Source organism: Balaenoptera ricei, chromosome 3 (assembly GCF_028023285.1).
Source record: "Balaenoptera ricei isolate mBalRic1 chromosome 3, mBalRic1.hap2, whole genome shotgun sequence".
Taxonomy (NCBI): Eukaryota; Metazoa; Chordata; class Mammalia; order Artiodactyla; family Balaenopteridae; genus Balaenoptera; species Balaenoptera ricei.
This window is the reverse complement of record NC_082641.1, coordinates 154,731,256-154,747,283: the sequence shown is the minus strand read 5'-3', so window position 1 is coordinate 154,747,283 and position 16,028 is coordinate 154,731,256. Positions and strand designations below refer to the sequence as shown.

Genomic DNA, 16,028 nt, shown 5'->3' with positions numbered 1-16,028 from the left:
GTTTCCAACAATTTATTAGACAATTGCACCACTGAAAATGAGTTACGAGTGTCTGGCTTAAATGTATGAACTATTAGCACATCGTTGATGAGCTTAGAGAGAGATGTTAAAGCAGCCATTATCCTCCTGCAGGTTCATGTTCCTATTCCCAGGGGACTGTAAGAAACTGGTTTGTAGCCTGAAAACAGATAAAGCCATAGGCTGAGGATATACATAGCATCTCTTCTCTCCTATTCGTTTGTTCTTTCTCTCGGGAATCTGAATTTTGGGACATTGCTGATGAATTGCTGTCAGGCATGGGTACTCTTAGTTTATTGCCATAGAAGAAGAGAGAGATTACTTCCTTGTTTGCAGTACCTGTCTGCTCTAGTCCTGTCTGTACAGTGTTTCCTAATTAATATTTCCTAAACACCTACCTCATAACTTTTTTTCATTTACTAAATATTTATTTAGTTCTTTTTTTTTTTTTTTTTAATTATTTACTTATTTAATTTTATTTATTTATTTATTTATTTATTGGCTGTGTTGGGTCTTCGTTTTTCTGTGCGAGGGCTTTTCTCTATTTGCGGCAAGCGGGGGCCACTCTTCATCACGGTGCGCGGACCTCTCACTATCGCGGCCTCTCTCGTTGCGGAGAACAGGCTCCAGACGCGCAGGCTCAGTAATTGTGGCTCACGGGCCTAGTTGCTCCGCGGTATGTGGGATCTTCCCAGACCAGGGCTCGAACCCGTGTCCCCTGCATTGGCAGGCAGATTCTCAACCACTGCGCCACCAGGGAAGCCCCTTTATTTAGTTCTTGTTTTCCCAGCTTTCTTGAGGTATAATTGACAAATAAAATTGTATATATTTAAAGTGTACAAACTGATTTGATACACCTAGACATTGGGAAATACTTGTCCTGATGAAGTTAATTAACATTTTCATCACCTCACATAGTTCCCCTCTACCCCCATACCCTTGTTTTTGTTTTTGTTTTTTTTGGTGGTGAGAATGGTTAAAGTCTGTTTCAGCAAATTTCAAGTATACAAGACAGTATTATTAACTACTGTAACCATGTTGTACATTGGATCCTCAGAACTTATTCATATTCTTCTTAAAAGTGAAAGTTTGTACGTTTGACCAACGTTTTCCTGTTTCCCTCATCTCCCAGACCCTGGCAAGGACCCTTCTCTTCTGTTTCTATTAGTTCAATTTTTTTTTTTTTTTTTTTAAGATTGCACATGTAAGTGATACCACGTAGCATTTGTCTTTCTCAGTCTGACTTTTTCCATTTAACATAATGCCCTCCGAGTTCATTCATGTTGTCACAAATGACAGGATTTCCTTCTTTTTTATAGCTACATAATATTCCATTGAATATATATACCACATATTCTTTCTTTGTTCATTGATGGACACAGGTTTCCTTATCTTGGCTATTGTCAATAATGCTGCAATGAACATGGGAATGCAGATATCTCTTTGGGATACTGATTTCATTTCCTTTGGATATGTATCCAGAAGTGGGATTGCTGGATCATTCGGTAGTTCTATGTTTAACTTTTTGAGTAACCGCCATACTGTTTTCCATAGTGATTGCACCAATTCACATTCTCACCAACAGTGTACAAGGGTTCCCTTTATTCATATCCTCACCAAGATTTGTTATCTCTTGTCTTTTTTCATAATAAACATTATAATAGGTAGTGAGGTCATATCTCATTGTGGTGTTTTTTTTTTTTTTTTTTTTTCCATTGTGGTTTTGATTTGCATTTCCCTGATGATTAGTGATGTTGAGCACCTTTTCATATATCCGTTGGTCATTTGTATGTCTTCTTTGGGGAACTGTCTATTCAGGTCCTCTGCCCACTTTTTAATTGGATTTTTTTTTTTTTATTTTGCTATTGAGGCATATGAGTTCTTTGCATGCTTTGGATATTAATCCCTTATCTGATAGGTAGTTTGCAAATGTTTTCTCACATTCTATAGGTTGCCTTTTCATTTTGTTGGTTGTTTCCTTTGCTGCGCAGAAACTTTTTAGTTTGATGTGGTTCTACTTGTTTATTTTTACTTTTATTGCTTGTGCTTTTGGTGTCAAACCCAGAAAGATATGGCGAAGACCTATGTCAAATAGCTTACCACCTATGTTTTCTTCTAGAAGTTTTATGGTTTCAGGTCTTACATTTAAGTCCTTAATCCATTTCAAGTTAATTTTTGTCTATGGTATTCTTTCGCATGTGGGTATCAATTTTCCTAACACCAGTTATTGAATAGACTATCCTTTCCCCATTTTGTGTTTTGGGCACCGTGGTCAAAGGTTAGTTGACTGCATATGCATCCCACATAACTATTTTCCTGAAAACTTTCATTTACTCCTGTTTGCTGTGCCAGGATTCATGGCCCTCAGTTTACTGTTCTGTTTTCATTGATCCCTAATCATCACTCCTCTGCTTCAGTCAGTCCAGTGATTTTCCTTCTTCCACCTCATCTCAGGTTCATGCAAAGTAGCTTCTTGGGCTAAGTTGCCTTTTCTTTCTAAACAGGTCCAGTCAGATCATCACGTATGACTGCTTGTACATATAGAGGAAGGCAGACTATCAGGAGAAAACTATTTTAGGATTCTATGTTATAAACATTTTAACTAAAAAACTTTTAAATTTAACGAGTTCATGCTTCTTAAAAAGAAAATGCTGAACACAATTTAATCCTTTCTAGATAAATTAGAGTGACATTATACACAGTAAAAATAAGTTGCATTGTAGTGATTTCTACTAGACAGGTAAGGTATTAAGGACTAGTTGTCCCTGTATTAAATGAACCTGGGCTGTGTCTTTCTCATTGTTTTGTACTCTCTAATTTTTAATGTTTTTTTTCTTTTGTTTTTTCTCTGTTGCTGTCAGTATCCTTACTGCTGAATCTGTCTCTAAATAGAAGTACTTTCGTTTCTGATATAATTTTTTAAAATTTATTTTATTTATTTAATTTTGGCCGTGTTGGGTCTTGGTTGTTGTGTCGTGTTGATGCTGTGGCTTCCCCTCCTCTCCCTGTCTTTGGGGAGCGACCCTTTTGTTATTCCTTTACGTAACATTTCTGGTATTTCAGGCGGGAGCAGATATAAGTGTTTATGCTCATTCCCCATATTTACCTGAAGGTTCTCCTCTTTTGCTGGGCTGGTTGCACCGGCCTTTGGTGGCTACTGCATTGTCCACACCTCAGGCTGCCCTCCTGGAGACTGTGCGCAGGGATGTAGGGATGCAGGGCTACTAGCTGTGGCAGGAACGAGGCGACGTTTAAGCATGGGCCCTGGTCTGAGCTACAGCTGTTGAGCATTTGCTCTAACGCGTATTAGCTGTGTGTCCTTGGACAAGTCACAACCTCTCTGTGTTTCACCTGTGAAATGGGGGTTATAACAACACTTACCTGAAAGGTCAGCTAGATAGTGCCTGCAAAACACTTTGCTGCTTCCAGCACAGAGTAAGGGCTCAATAAATTGGAGCAATCGTTATTATTATTAATATAATTAACATACTATCGTATTTCTCAGAGATAAGAACATCTCTGTATTATCGTCATTACATCTGAGATTAGACCAGATAAAAACAAGACCCAATTATAATAATTTCTACCATGGGTCTTCTACCAAAACCCATGGTAGAAATTAGAGAAAAGTCCAAATGATTTCCACCAAGTTATGTATTAAATCGTTTATTTATAATTATATTATTATTTATCATTTTATTATGTTATTTTATTCTTTGCTATTTATTTCTGTATCTAGTTATTTATGAAGCACCTGCTACGTAGCTGGTGCTATATACCGTAAGCCCCATGGGAACCAGGCCACAGAAGTGTGAAAGTGCAGACTCTGTCTTTAGGGAGCTTACATTTCAGCCAGAGAGAATAGTTAAAGAACAGCTAAATACTGAGTCATTAATTACTGGCTGAAGTGAAACAGGGATGAGCAAGGAGATGGTATGGGGGTTAGATGAGGGGAAACGTGGCTTGGGGGAAGATGTGGAATTGGTCTGGGCTTGGAGGATGAGGCAGGGCCAGATGCACCAAAGGAAGGACAGGGTCAGAAGCAATAGGAACCCCTTTCCCCACCCAGAGAGGGAGGGGAAGCTTTGTGTTTGCAGATCACAGTGAGAAGTGGGGGGGGGGGGCAGGGGCCGCAGAGGTGGGGTGTAAGGTTGGACGTTGAGGTGTAATCAGATTGTGAGCGGCTTAGAAAGAGGGGCGGACGGGCTGGCAGTTAACGTGGCAGACACTGGCTCTCTGGGCAGGAGGATGGCGGGGCGGATGGTGCAGCAGGTCCCTGGGGCTTTACTCCGGTCCCCATCTCACCCTCAGCAGAAGGAGAACTCAGAGGGAAAGTTTCCAAACTCGCCTGAGAAGCTGAGTGATGGGATGAATGAAAAATTGATGTGAGTCATAAATATTGTAGGAGAGAATGCACCAGATTCCCTTAAGGGTAAAGTTCAGGGAGAAACCTACTGCTGCGGAGGGAAGGGGTTCCGTGGGGGAGAGAGGGGGAGGGAGGGGGATGCCCATCGGGGGTCCCGCGGTGCCACTCCCAGTATCCGGGGCCCCCGGGTCCTTGGAGAAGCTGCTGCTGCTCAGCGATGCTCCTGATGGAACAGAACGGCCAGTGTCCATTTGGTGAAGGGCATGGGGGCAGAGATGCTCCGTCTCCCTCAGCCTCAAGGCTGCTGCCCTGGATTCCTTTCAGCTTCCTCAAGGGGCGATGCAGATGTGACCCCAGAGAAGCTGAGGTCTCTGCTGAGCTCGCTGATGCTGGCTGACACTGGATAGCCCTCCTTTTCCACCAGCCCCACAAGCTCTTCCTCACAAGGCTCTCCATGGGGTCTGGGCGGAGTCCACAAGTCTCTGTGACCCTAGGTGGTCCCCTAGAGGTCAGAGTTCCGGGGCTCTGAGTCATTTTCCTGGTTGCCTCTTTGCTCCACATGCACCTCGGAGCACTGGTGCAAAGATCTTGGTGATGAGTCTTTGCATCCAAATACCTGCTGGTGAACTTTCTTCCGAGAAGGAGCACAGACAGTGAAAGGAGGGAGGCGGAGCCTTAATGCTGGCTCAGGGGGTCAGCCCCCCTGCCCGCATCCCCAGTGGCTTCTCATCACCTGTCTCTGGCGGTTTATTTCAGGAACACTTGAGATGGGCGTGTAGTGGGAGGGGAATAGTTACAAGCAACCAAGGCAGGGGTGGGGAGCGAGAACAGTCTTGCTGGGTGGTGGGCTGATAAACGTTCACCAGCTCTTGGGGGTTGGGGTAAGGGAGGCACCTTGACTGGCAACGTCTGCTGATTTCTGTGTGTTAACACTCTCACTGTGAGCCAGGTCATGTCACCAACAGGATGCCAGGCGGCTAACACAGTTCCCCAAGATGTAGCAATAGACTCACCCAAGCTGGTAGGCACATGCCTGGCCCCACTGTCTTTGGAGGCTTAGAAACCTGAGTTGCCATCGTGCTTTCTACCATCAGCCACAGCGAGACTGGGTATCTTGCCTCCCTGTCCCTCAGGTGGCCAAGAGTTTGCCTTTCTCTGGACCCACGGTAGGTTATCATGGTAGAAATTAGAAACTGGAAAGCCAGGGGAGCTTTGGAGAGTCCCTCTGGGCTCACTGACTGCTGATGGCATCGGAATCAGATGCAGGAAGGAGGGAGGGGCTGGTAGGAACCCCTGCAGTTGCCCCAGAGACTGAGGGATGGGCTGGCTGGCAACTGGTCCAGCTCTCCCTGCCTACCAGGGGTGTAGTTGGCAGTGCCTCCCACTGGCTGAAAGGTTTCTGATACCCCTGCCAGCCCTCTGAGTCTGTGTTGATGACAGCTGCCACCTACCCGGCTCCATTACGGGTCAAGCACTCTGCTGGCTGCCAGGTAGACCTCGTCTCGGTCAGTCTCACAGCCGCCCTAGGAGGTCAGCGTGATCTTGACCCCCACTTTACACGCAGAAACCGAGGCTTGGATTAAATAACGTGCCCAAGGTGCTACACTTGGTAAGTAGCAGAGCTGGTTCTGTTTGACGAGAGCTGGGGGGAGTCAGCGCTGGGGGGGAGGGGCGGGGGAGGGGGAGCGGGAAGCCGGACTGGGGCCAGCTGCCCTGTCCCTCCCGGCCCCATCCTGTGGCAGCCAGGTGGGCGGCGGCATCTGTTGGCAGCTCTGGGTCAGGGGCGTCCACTGGCTCCCCCGGCAGGTCTTGGTGGGAGGGCGAGTCAGGCACTCTGTTCCCAGGAGGAGATGGCGGATCTTGGGCTTAATGATGGGCCTGCAGTACTGGCAAAGCGGGGATCACTCTGCCTGCTGGGAAATGTCCTAAGGAACCCAGCTGAGCTGCAGTTACGGAGGTAGATTTCCTGCTCTTTTCCACATCTCATGATTAATCCAGAAGCCTGAGGAGCGCGTGTGATGAGGCTCAGCAAAGTGGCCATGGGCATCTCCAGCCTCCTTTGCAAGCCCCGCTTTTCCTCTGGAGTAGGTGCCCTGGAATCTGGGCCAGCCGTACACATTTCAGCAACTCGATTACAAGAGACAGAAGAGGCCGGGTGTGTGGCACCAATAAAACCGCACACACCCTGTACTTCTCTCTGCCTGTTGCTGGTTTGTGCATTTCCCCACCACACCTCCCGAGAGCAGTTTGTTTCCCGGAAGCAGCAGAAGAGAGGTCGGGAGAAGGAGATGCCTTATTGTTGTGAATGTGATGGACGTGGTGGCACCACAGGGGACTGGACACCAAGGCAAAGACTCCAGTGTCTGATGAACTTACTGGTTGAACTTAACCGCTTACTGGTCTTTGGCAGGTAATCAGCTTCTAAGAGTCTCTGTTTCTTCATCTGTAAAATTGGATCACGGTACCTGCACTCATTGATTTAACAAATAATATAAACATATAAATCCATACTCTGGCGTATTCTAGGTGCTGGAAATCAAGCAGTAAACAGAACAGTCTCTCCTCTTCGGATGTTAATAGTCTAACATGGGAAGATGGAAAACGGCAATGACATCTGTGTCAGGTGGTTATGATACTTAGAAGAAAAATAAAGCCGGGCTGAGGGGTAGGGGAGACAGTGTATGCATGTGGGGATGACTTTTCTTAAAGGACAGTCAAGGAAGGCATCTTTGATAAGATGATACTTCAACAGAACCTGGAAGAAAATGAGGTGCCATATAGATGTCCAGGTACAGCAAAGAGCTAGTTCAAAGGTGCTGGAGTGGGAGAGTGCTTGGCAAGTTCAAGGAGCATGAAGAAGCTCTGTGTGGCTGGAGGGGTGGGAAAGTGGGGGTCAAGGAGAAGAGGGCAGAGAGGGTGTGTGTGTGTGTGTGTGTGTGTGTGTGTGTGCACACGCAGGGGCTGGTTGGATCATACAGCCTGGCAGGGTTACTCTAAGTGAGATGGGAAACAACTGGTGGCCTTGAGCAGAGAAATGACCTGATGTATATTTTAGAAAGACCACTCTGGTTGTTCAGTGGAAAGTAGCTTTTAAGACTGTAAGCTCGGTGCTCTGTGACCACCTAGAAGGGTGGGATGGGGGGGAGGAGGGAGGTCCAAGAGGGAGGGGATATATGTATACCTATAGCTGATTCACTTCATTGTACAGCAGAAACTAACACAACATTGTAAAGCAATTATACTCCAATAAAGAAAACAACAACACTGTAAGTGGAGAAGCCAAAAGACCAGGTCGGAGGTGACTGCATCTCCAGGTGAGAGAGGAAGAGAGCTTGGATTTCAGCAGTGGTCGTGGTGATAAGTGACCGTCAGAATCTGGAAATATTCTGTAGGTAGAACCTGTAGGATGAGCTAGTATGAGGGGTGGGTTGGGTGAATAGTGAGACACAAAGAGACACCTCGAGATTTTGTCCTGAGATTGGGATTGACACGTACACACTACTGTGTATAAAATAGGTAACTAATAAGGACCTACTGTATAGCACAGGGAACTCTACTCAATACTCTATAATGGCCTGTACGGGAAAAGAGTCTAAGAAAGAGCAGATATACGTATCTGTATAACTGATTCACTTTGCTGTAAGCCTGCAACTAACACAACATTGTAAATCAACTCTACTCCAATAAAAATTTAAGAAAAAAGAAACAACACTTTTGCAATAAAAAAAAAGATTTTGTCCTGAACGATGGGTAAACTGGAGTTGTCACATATTGAAACGGAGAACTGGGTGAAAGGAGAACCCTTTGGTTGTGGGGTGCAGGAACCAAGAATTTGGCTTCAGGCGCATTAAGCAGCAGTAGTCCGTTGGATACCCAAGTGGAGGTGATGGGTAGACAGAGGCGTGTGAGCATCCGGGGCCCCGGGAGAGGCCGGGGCTGGGATACGCTCATCAGTGCGTAGTTCATTAACAATCTTGGGGCTGCATGAGATCATCAAGGGAGTGAGTGAGGATGGAGAAGAGGAGTGGGTGGGACATTCCAAGGTTTAAAAGTCAGAAAAATGAGACAGAACCAGCATGAGAATCAAGAGAGCCTGCTTAAGACGGGACAGAGTACAGAGTGGGTGCTCAGTAAATCACAGCCACTGCCATCACCATGACCATCGGTATTTTCATGGTTAGAGTACGGAGAAGTGAAGTTTGAAACCAAAATAGCAAGAGTTCAGGAGGACGCTCTTCATGTACTTTTTCCTCTTTTCCTTCCCTTTCCTCTGGTTGTGCATCAACCGTGGTCTCAGACTTCCAGCTACTTACTAGAAATAAAACAAAACCATACAAAACTTCTGGGCACCTTACAAGCCCACAACTCAGTTCAAGATATTCAAGAAGAGCTGAGGTCTTTGGGTTGTTGGTAGGGTGAGTAATCACTGAACAGAGTCTGGGAACTGGATGTGACTTTCTCCTCTTACCAACTCACTATATGACCTCAGGCAAGTCCGTCCCTGCCTCAGTCCTGGAGGAGGATAGAGACTTCCATTCAGGGGAGAATACTGATTAGCTCACCAAGTTTCCTACTTGGATGGCATCTCTGCCATTTGCTTTTCTCCTCTCCAAAGCATATAGATCCTATCCTCAATTATTAAAGCAAGATAACAGTGCTTTTGATTTCCCTCTGAGAGTCTAACCTCGAATTGTGGGCTGTTTAGTACTTACAAAGTCTGGGAGAGGAGTGCCCTTTAGGAGTGACCATCCAAGGTCCCCCGCCCCATCCACCCCTGTAGGCAGTCTGAGGCAGATGCCTCTCACTGGTCTACCAGAAGGCCAATGACTTGAACCATATTAGTTTATTTCCTTGTGTAATTATCTTCACTGAATTGCATTTTAGGAATCATGCCCTTGGCTTTCATTAAACATCCTTGAAACAGTCATGCAAAGTTCACTGCTGCATTTGCACGAGAACTACTGTTGCAGACACGACCTATACGCTTCTGGAAAAGACTTCCTGAGTGTTTTTGTGAAGCACAAGTCTGCGGGATATTAATAAAAATTTCATTATGGGAAAAGTTGAGTGAGTTTGGAAAAAAACCCAGGTGTCTTTCTTAAAGGTTATCTAAGAGGCTTTACTAACAAAAAGTACAGTGGGTCCTTAGAAAGAGGATAAACTGCAAGATTTCCCATTTTGTCGACCCTTAGAATCCTGTTTTGGTGGTGCAGCTCTTGGGATCAGTGCTCTGAGCACCCAGCAGAAGAGGCTCTGAATGCTTCGGGCTCAGTTAGTCAAGCACCGTGAGCTGCAACAGGGAACATACAGACAGGAGGCCAGGTAAGCAAGTGACAGGGGAGCCTGCAGGGGGATGAGCAGCGAATGGGCAGCTGGCTCTTCCGTGCACAGCGATCCTGGGTGCCTGGGGTCCCAAGAGGCTTTGCAACGTCCTGGCTGCATCAGATATTAACTTTGCTATTCATGGAGTTAGGGGTCCTAGTCTCAAACATATCCCTCAGTGACCCTCCTGTACAACAACACACAGAGTTAAAAGATTTTAAAAAATAATCCATTGTTAGGAAAAGGACACAGAGACATGTGCTGTGTTTACAGTTTCATGGGCGAGATGGGGAGGAATGCCACTCGCTCCGACAGCTCACTACCTAGGAAGACCACTGAGAGTCTCTCCCCTCCTCTCCCGCAGCTGGAGTCTCTCTCTTTCACTTCCTGACGTGTACACCCCGTCAACCCTCAAATTTCAGCCTCCGAAGCTCCGAGAAAGCCCCTTGGGGAATACTCTGCTCCTCCCTTTCACTGGGCAGAGCGACCAGCACAGGTGTGTGTGCAGACTGCCTGCCCTCCTATCCATGCAAGGTGCATTATTTAGAGGCTAATGATTTCATTGTAAAGTGGGAAGTGAAATATGTTTCGCTAAAGCTTCCAAAGCGAGGGAGGAAGGAGGGAGGAAGAGGGTAGGTCAATGGGTAAATATGATTGCCTGATGGTCTGGGTCCAGCCATCTTCCTAAGGCTGTATCTTTAACTGGGAGGTACAGCAAGATGATCGATAGCACAAGCAACCTTAGGAGAACCACACCGGCCAGCCCGGATCAGCAGAGTCTGTGTGGTGAGATTTAAGGGGGTGCTTAGTTGGCCCTCCAGCTGTAAGTGTTTGCCAGATGACTTGTAACTTCACCACTGGAGCCAAATTCCTTTGACTCTTAGGGCTCTTTCTGCATTCAAGAGCCCTTGGAAATGAGAAATCCCTGAAATGGGTTGTCGCCTGCTGTCAGCTAACCCTGACGCTCAGGAGTAGAGTTGGGAGTAACGGGACGCCGTGTACCCGGGGTCCTTCCTGGGCGTGTGTAACTCTGAGGCTAAGACAGTGAGACTGGCAGTTTAAGAAGCACCTCCAGGACCATGTCGCCTACTGGCAGGCGGAGTAAGGACCCTGCAAGGTGGACAGACATACCTCTTCTCTTATCATTTGAGGGTTTGAGAGAAGAGGCACCGGGAGTTTAGCCTGAGCCCTTCCCACAGGTCTAGAGGTGGGAAGAGAGAGGGATGGGCTTTGACCCTGGGCGGCTCCTCCCTCCAGGCCAAGACCCTGGAGGAGGTTGAGTTTGTATCTTCAGAGGGGATGGGGTGCCCAGGCAGGTGACTGAAGACTTTATCTCCGAAGGACCCAGCATTAGAGAGCTGAACAGCCCCAGACCCCGCGGGCCGGGAGAGCTTCTGGGCATCCTTCCGTGGGGTCCCATCACCTCCCTGCTGGAGGCAGACTGGGTACCAGGACCCTGCGGTGAAGCCGACTGGGGAGCAGCTTCCTCCAGCCTCTCCAAGCACAGACGTCAGCGGCGAGGCTCAGACTTGGTGGCTGTGCTCTGTCTCTGCACAGGCTTGTGTACGCGCAGCGGGGGACCCACGCAGGGGACCGGGGTGGGGAAGCACACAGGAGGCAAGTGCAGAGTGGCGGCAAGTGGCGGTGGTGGTGATGCTGGGGCAGTGCGAGCAGGACAGCGGCTCTCCTGGAGGCTCCACCCCTCGGCGGGCTGGCGTGGGACCTGGGAACGGACAGTCCACGTGGAGGGGCAGCTACTCAGGGCTGCCCTGACGGAGGGGGGGGGGGGCGGGCGGTGCTGTCAGGCGGGGGCTGCCTTCAGGGTGGAGTTGTAGCAGAGAAGTGGGGTCACCCCTCTTGGAAGCTTTGAGAATGCGTATGAGGAGGGAGCTGCGAACGGAATCCGGAAAAGGTAAGGAGTGCCAGCTTGGTGGAGTTGGGTGCTGGCAGGACTGGCCTTGGAGTCGTGGGAGCGTTCCCAGGAACATCCAGGGGATCGCCACCGGGGCCCCAGTGGTCCCACAGGCCTCCTGAGGCTGGCTGTGCTGTGCTGAAGCCCACATCAAGGGCCCTGGGGATGGCAGCAGAGGCCAGCATGGTTGAGGGTCCCCCGCACCCACCTCATCTCTGCAGGGACCACAGAACTGCACGCACCGTGGGTGTTCTTCACCTGCTCACAAAAGAGCCGGGTCATTGCATGCAGCAGGAAAGGCTTGACGGGGGGTGACGGGAGGAAGGGCAGGAGCAGAGATTTCCCATCTTGATGGTTTTGTTCAAGGCCAGCCCAGAAGCAGCTGACGTTGGCTTCATTTATCCAAAGGGCACGGCGAGTGACCCTCTACAACCCAGGGATCCTGAAATATTTAGAAGCTCTAATGTTTGGGTGGGAAGAGAACCTCTTTTGGATGAGAAGCTCAATTATTGAGGAAGGGAGAGCTCCCGTTGTCTGGGGCGTAGGGGGGGGCACCTTCCTGCTGCGTTGGCGGGGTGCCGGGCGCGGGGCACCCTGCCTGGGACACTTGCCCTGCTCTGTGGGTGAGGCCTCTCCCACAGTGCTGGGCTCTGGGGGACTTTTCTCGTGGCCAAACTCTTCGGGAAAGTGACACAACGGCCTATTTCTTCCAACAGCACCTCTGATTCAGCCTAGGGTATGGTTCGAGGTTGCATCTCTTGTAAACCCCCCTTCAGCTGCTGTCAAGGGCTGGCACCGGAGTTCTTGAATTTAGGCTGATGTGGGTCCTGCTAGAGCCTGCTGTCCTCTGCACATGTCAACAAATGTGTATGCAGGTGTGGACCAGCTGGATCTCTCTCCTTCTCTGGGAAGCGTGGTTTTCAGCAGCGTCAGGCTGGGAAGACAGACATTTCATGAACCCTGAAGTCCTGTGCAGGCAGTTGTCACACAGTGTTCCACCAGCGGCCCACGGCCGGCACAGAACACTGCAAAGCTCCATCTAGCACAAGTGACCACGGGGAACGGGTTGAGAATCCTGCTGCACTGTACACGTCTCCTAAGGGAAGAACATCAAGAAAGATGAGCTCGCCACGGAATTGGCGAACTGTGTGGAAGGGGCGGGATCTGTAGAGCTCAGCAGCGGCGAGCTCCTGTCATGGCTTGGCCAGTTCGGGTCTCCCCCTGTCACTTATGAGGGTGCGGCGATGTTTTCCCAGATGTGGTCCCCGTGTACAAAACAAAGAATCGCTTTGCACAAAGCCAGAAGGGATACATTGAAAGAATTATCAGAAGAGAATAATACATAGGAAATGTTTGTGCTCGCATGCAAGGAAACTTTGGGGGGTATCTGTGGCTGCCAAAGTGACATCTGGCAGGATTAACTGGATCACCAGAGCCAAACAATGAGGACTGGGAAGGCAGCAATAACTGTGAGGCCTGGGCCCATGTGGGGGCAAGATTTTGAGAATGACCACTTAGGTGACAAAATGGGATTCCCACGAACCGCAGCTCTGGTTAGTTTCTGGTCTGGAGCCAGATCCTCTCTCTGATGCAGACGTGGGAGGACGGAGCGGCAAGAGCTGCCCAGCTGCTCATCTGGGAAGTCATCCTCCAAGGGACTCTGTCCCTCGTTCTCCTCCCGTACCTGGAGGCGGCAGTCAGCGGGCAGCACCTCTCACAGCACCCCCACGTACACCTGCTCAGACCACCTGCTCAGAGCTACTCTTTTGCCCAGCCCAGCATACCTGTTCCACCTGTCTGAAGACCCGCCGCACGTTTCCTCGAAGCACACCCCAGAGCTCTTCGTCACTCCAGCCACGCCTCAGCAACTCCTCTATCAGTACCGGGTATATGGACACGTCCTCCAGCCCCTGTGGGAACCTGTGTGGCCGCCAGCCAGCCAGCTATTGGGCCTCAGACCTGTTCCCTGGTCCTGAGTCAGAACCAGAGCCCTATGTGTCCAGGGTCCACTGAACCCCAGCCCTGGTCAGATATGGAAAATGGAGACTTGGAGAGAGTAAATGATTCACTCCTGCTCTTCATCCTTCAAAGGAAGGCCCCAAGAGCGCCTCGACTATTCGTCAAAACTCATTGAATTGTACTGTTAAGATCTATGCCTTTCACTGAATGCAATTTTTGCCTCCATTTATAAAGAGAAGAAAAGCTTTTTAAGAACTGGGTTGACCCCCCTGCATGCACAGACCCAGCTGCAGGCAGAGACGATGGTCAGCCCAGCCCAGACCTTGCGAAGAGTCTGCTCAGAGGCCGTGGGTCTGCTGGCACTGCATGGGCGCAGATGCTGGGCAGATGAGCTCTGTGTGGTGTTTTAGACAAATATGATGACCTAGAGTAGGGCCAAGCAGACAGGAGAGCCCAGGAAGCAGACCCTGGGAGAGGGGAGATACCAGTTGGGCCAGCACACCTGAGGCTATGGTCAAGGCCATGAGGACCACAGTGTGGTGGGCACGGTGGCTGTGAAAGCCCCACTGCTGCCCAGCCAGCCCGAGACAAGCCATGGGGAAGCACTCACCGGCCAGCCCCGTCATAATCTCCGCCAATCCCGATGAACTTGCATCCAGTGACTGCCCTGATGTGGTCGAAGTGATCTGAAGAATGGGAAGTCAGCAGTGTGGGGCTTCCAGGGCAGGGGTGGGGGTGATGACTGGCCTCTGTTGATTCCCCTTTTTGCAGCCTGTAGGCCAAACAGTCCAGTTCCTTCGTGGCCTGGCACCGAGAGTACCAACTCGAGGGCCCTGAGGTTTGATCTGAAGTGATCCCAGCTGGCTCTAGACTGGACTTCAGATTTGGAGTGGACCCCAGAGCCCCCTGTTTGGGCCATTTCCCACCCACGATTCACCCTGCCTCCCAGTCTCCTTGAGAACCTGTGGGGGCTCCTTTCCCCGGGTGTGGAGGATGAGAGAGGAACAAGAGTACAACTGATGAAGACCCCAGAGACCTAAGGAGCTGTCCAGTCCCTTGGCCAGAGGTAGGGGCAGTGCGCTTTAGGAGCCCCTGCAGAGGCACAGATGGGCAGCACCCGGGCTCTGTGTCTGACAGCCTCCCTGCTACCCATCAGTACCGCAGTTTTGATTCCGTGGCTCCAGTTCCACATGGCACCAAGGTGCTGTGTACCGTCCGTTATTGGGTTTTTGGGAGCTGTACCTATTGCCAACAGGTGGGTCAAGCCACTGGGGCTCTTCTGAAGTCCTCCCCAAGTTTGGACCCAGCTTCAGCTCCAAATCAGAGTTTTCAGAGAGCCCAGGGTGAGGCTCACCTGCCACAGTAGGCACGTTGGCTAACGGGTTGCACTGCAGCACCCGCACGGACAAGGGCACCATCGCGATGCCACCGTTCTTCTTCTGCAGGGGCGGGCCGGTGGACAGTCAGCTTGGCCCCCAGCACAGCCAGCTGCCTGTTCACTCTCTCGGCCCCTGTGAGGAAGGTGTTGAGGTCAGAGTCGTCTCCTCTCTGGGTTTGTGTGAATGGAGGAGCCGCAGCCCTGGTCTGGGTGGTGTCTTGGCCCTGGGTTTCCGGGTGTGGTGGAGTATCTTACCACCTAGACCCCCACCTAGGGCTCAGGAGTTCAGGGGCTGTGGACCGTGGGTTTTGGGGGCAGAAGATATTTAACCTGGGGTTTGAGGAAATTGAGGGAGAAGAGGCTCGGGTTCAAGGGCTCCCGGTTTGAACCTCTTGCTTTAGGTTTGAGGGCCAGGGCAGTCTCTCACCAGAAGCTGCAGGATATCATCAGGATCATTCCGAGTGTTCTTGCACACACCCCGGGCAGCTGAGTGGGAGAAGATGACAGGTGCCTGTGACACTTCTAGGGCTCGCCGTGCCACAGCATCGAGACATGGGACAAGTCCACCATCATGCCCAGGCGGTTCATTTCTGCCACCACCTTCTGCAGGGACAGGATGGGGAGAGGGCATCAGGGCTGCATTTACCTTGTGTGCATTTATCTGGAGGGAACAGGCGGGGCTGTACATTCATGTGGGGCAGGGTATGGAACCCGGGTCCTTACCTCGCCCAAGCCGGTCAGCCGACTGACATTGCTGTAGAAGGGGTGGATCCCCTTTGCTGAGCTCTGTGCCCTGCAGGATGGCCAGGAGGCAGTCTGACTGGTGGCCATGACTTGGCTACAAGAGCCTAGAAAGAGGTTCTGTCGAACCGTCTACACCTGCAACTCCCTGGTGCAAGAGGAGGGACCCAAACTGGGCTGTGCCTGGCAGTAGGAGGGCCCTTCTGGGGATTCAGTCTTGTTCTGCGAACCTCCATTCCCCTCCCCACCCCAGGTTCAGGGCGGATCCCAGGGGTAAACTTGCTTTGGGCCCCAGCGTGATCTTGGGCAGATCCCTGCCTCACTGGGCCCTT

General features: G+C 50.1%; 1 protein-coding gene across 1 annotated transcript in view; it reads left to right on the top strand.

Moving 5' to 3' along the window:
• Positions 1-16,028, top strand: part of LOC132362731 (ELKS/Rab6-interacting/CAST family member 1-like) — a 177,451-nt gene that overhangs the window by 146,446 nt on the left and 14,977 nt on the right. Inside the window, 1 exon segment of the mRNA XM_059917707.1 lies at positions 9,577-9,706. Within this exon segment, the coding sequence (XP_059773690.1) occupies positions 9,577-9,673 (97 nt within the window). The 3' untranslated portion in view covers positions 9,674-9,706.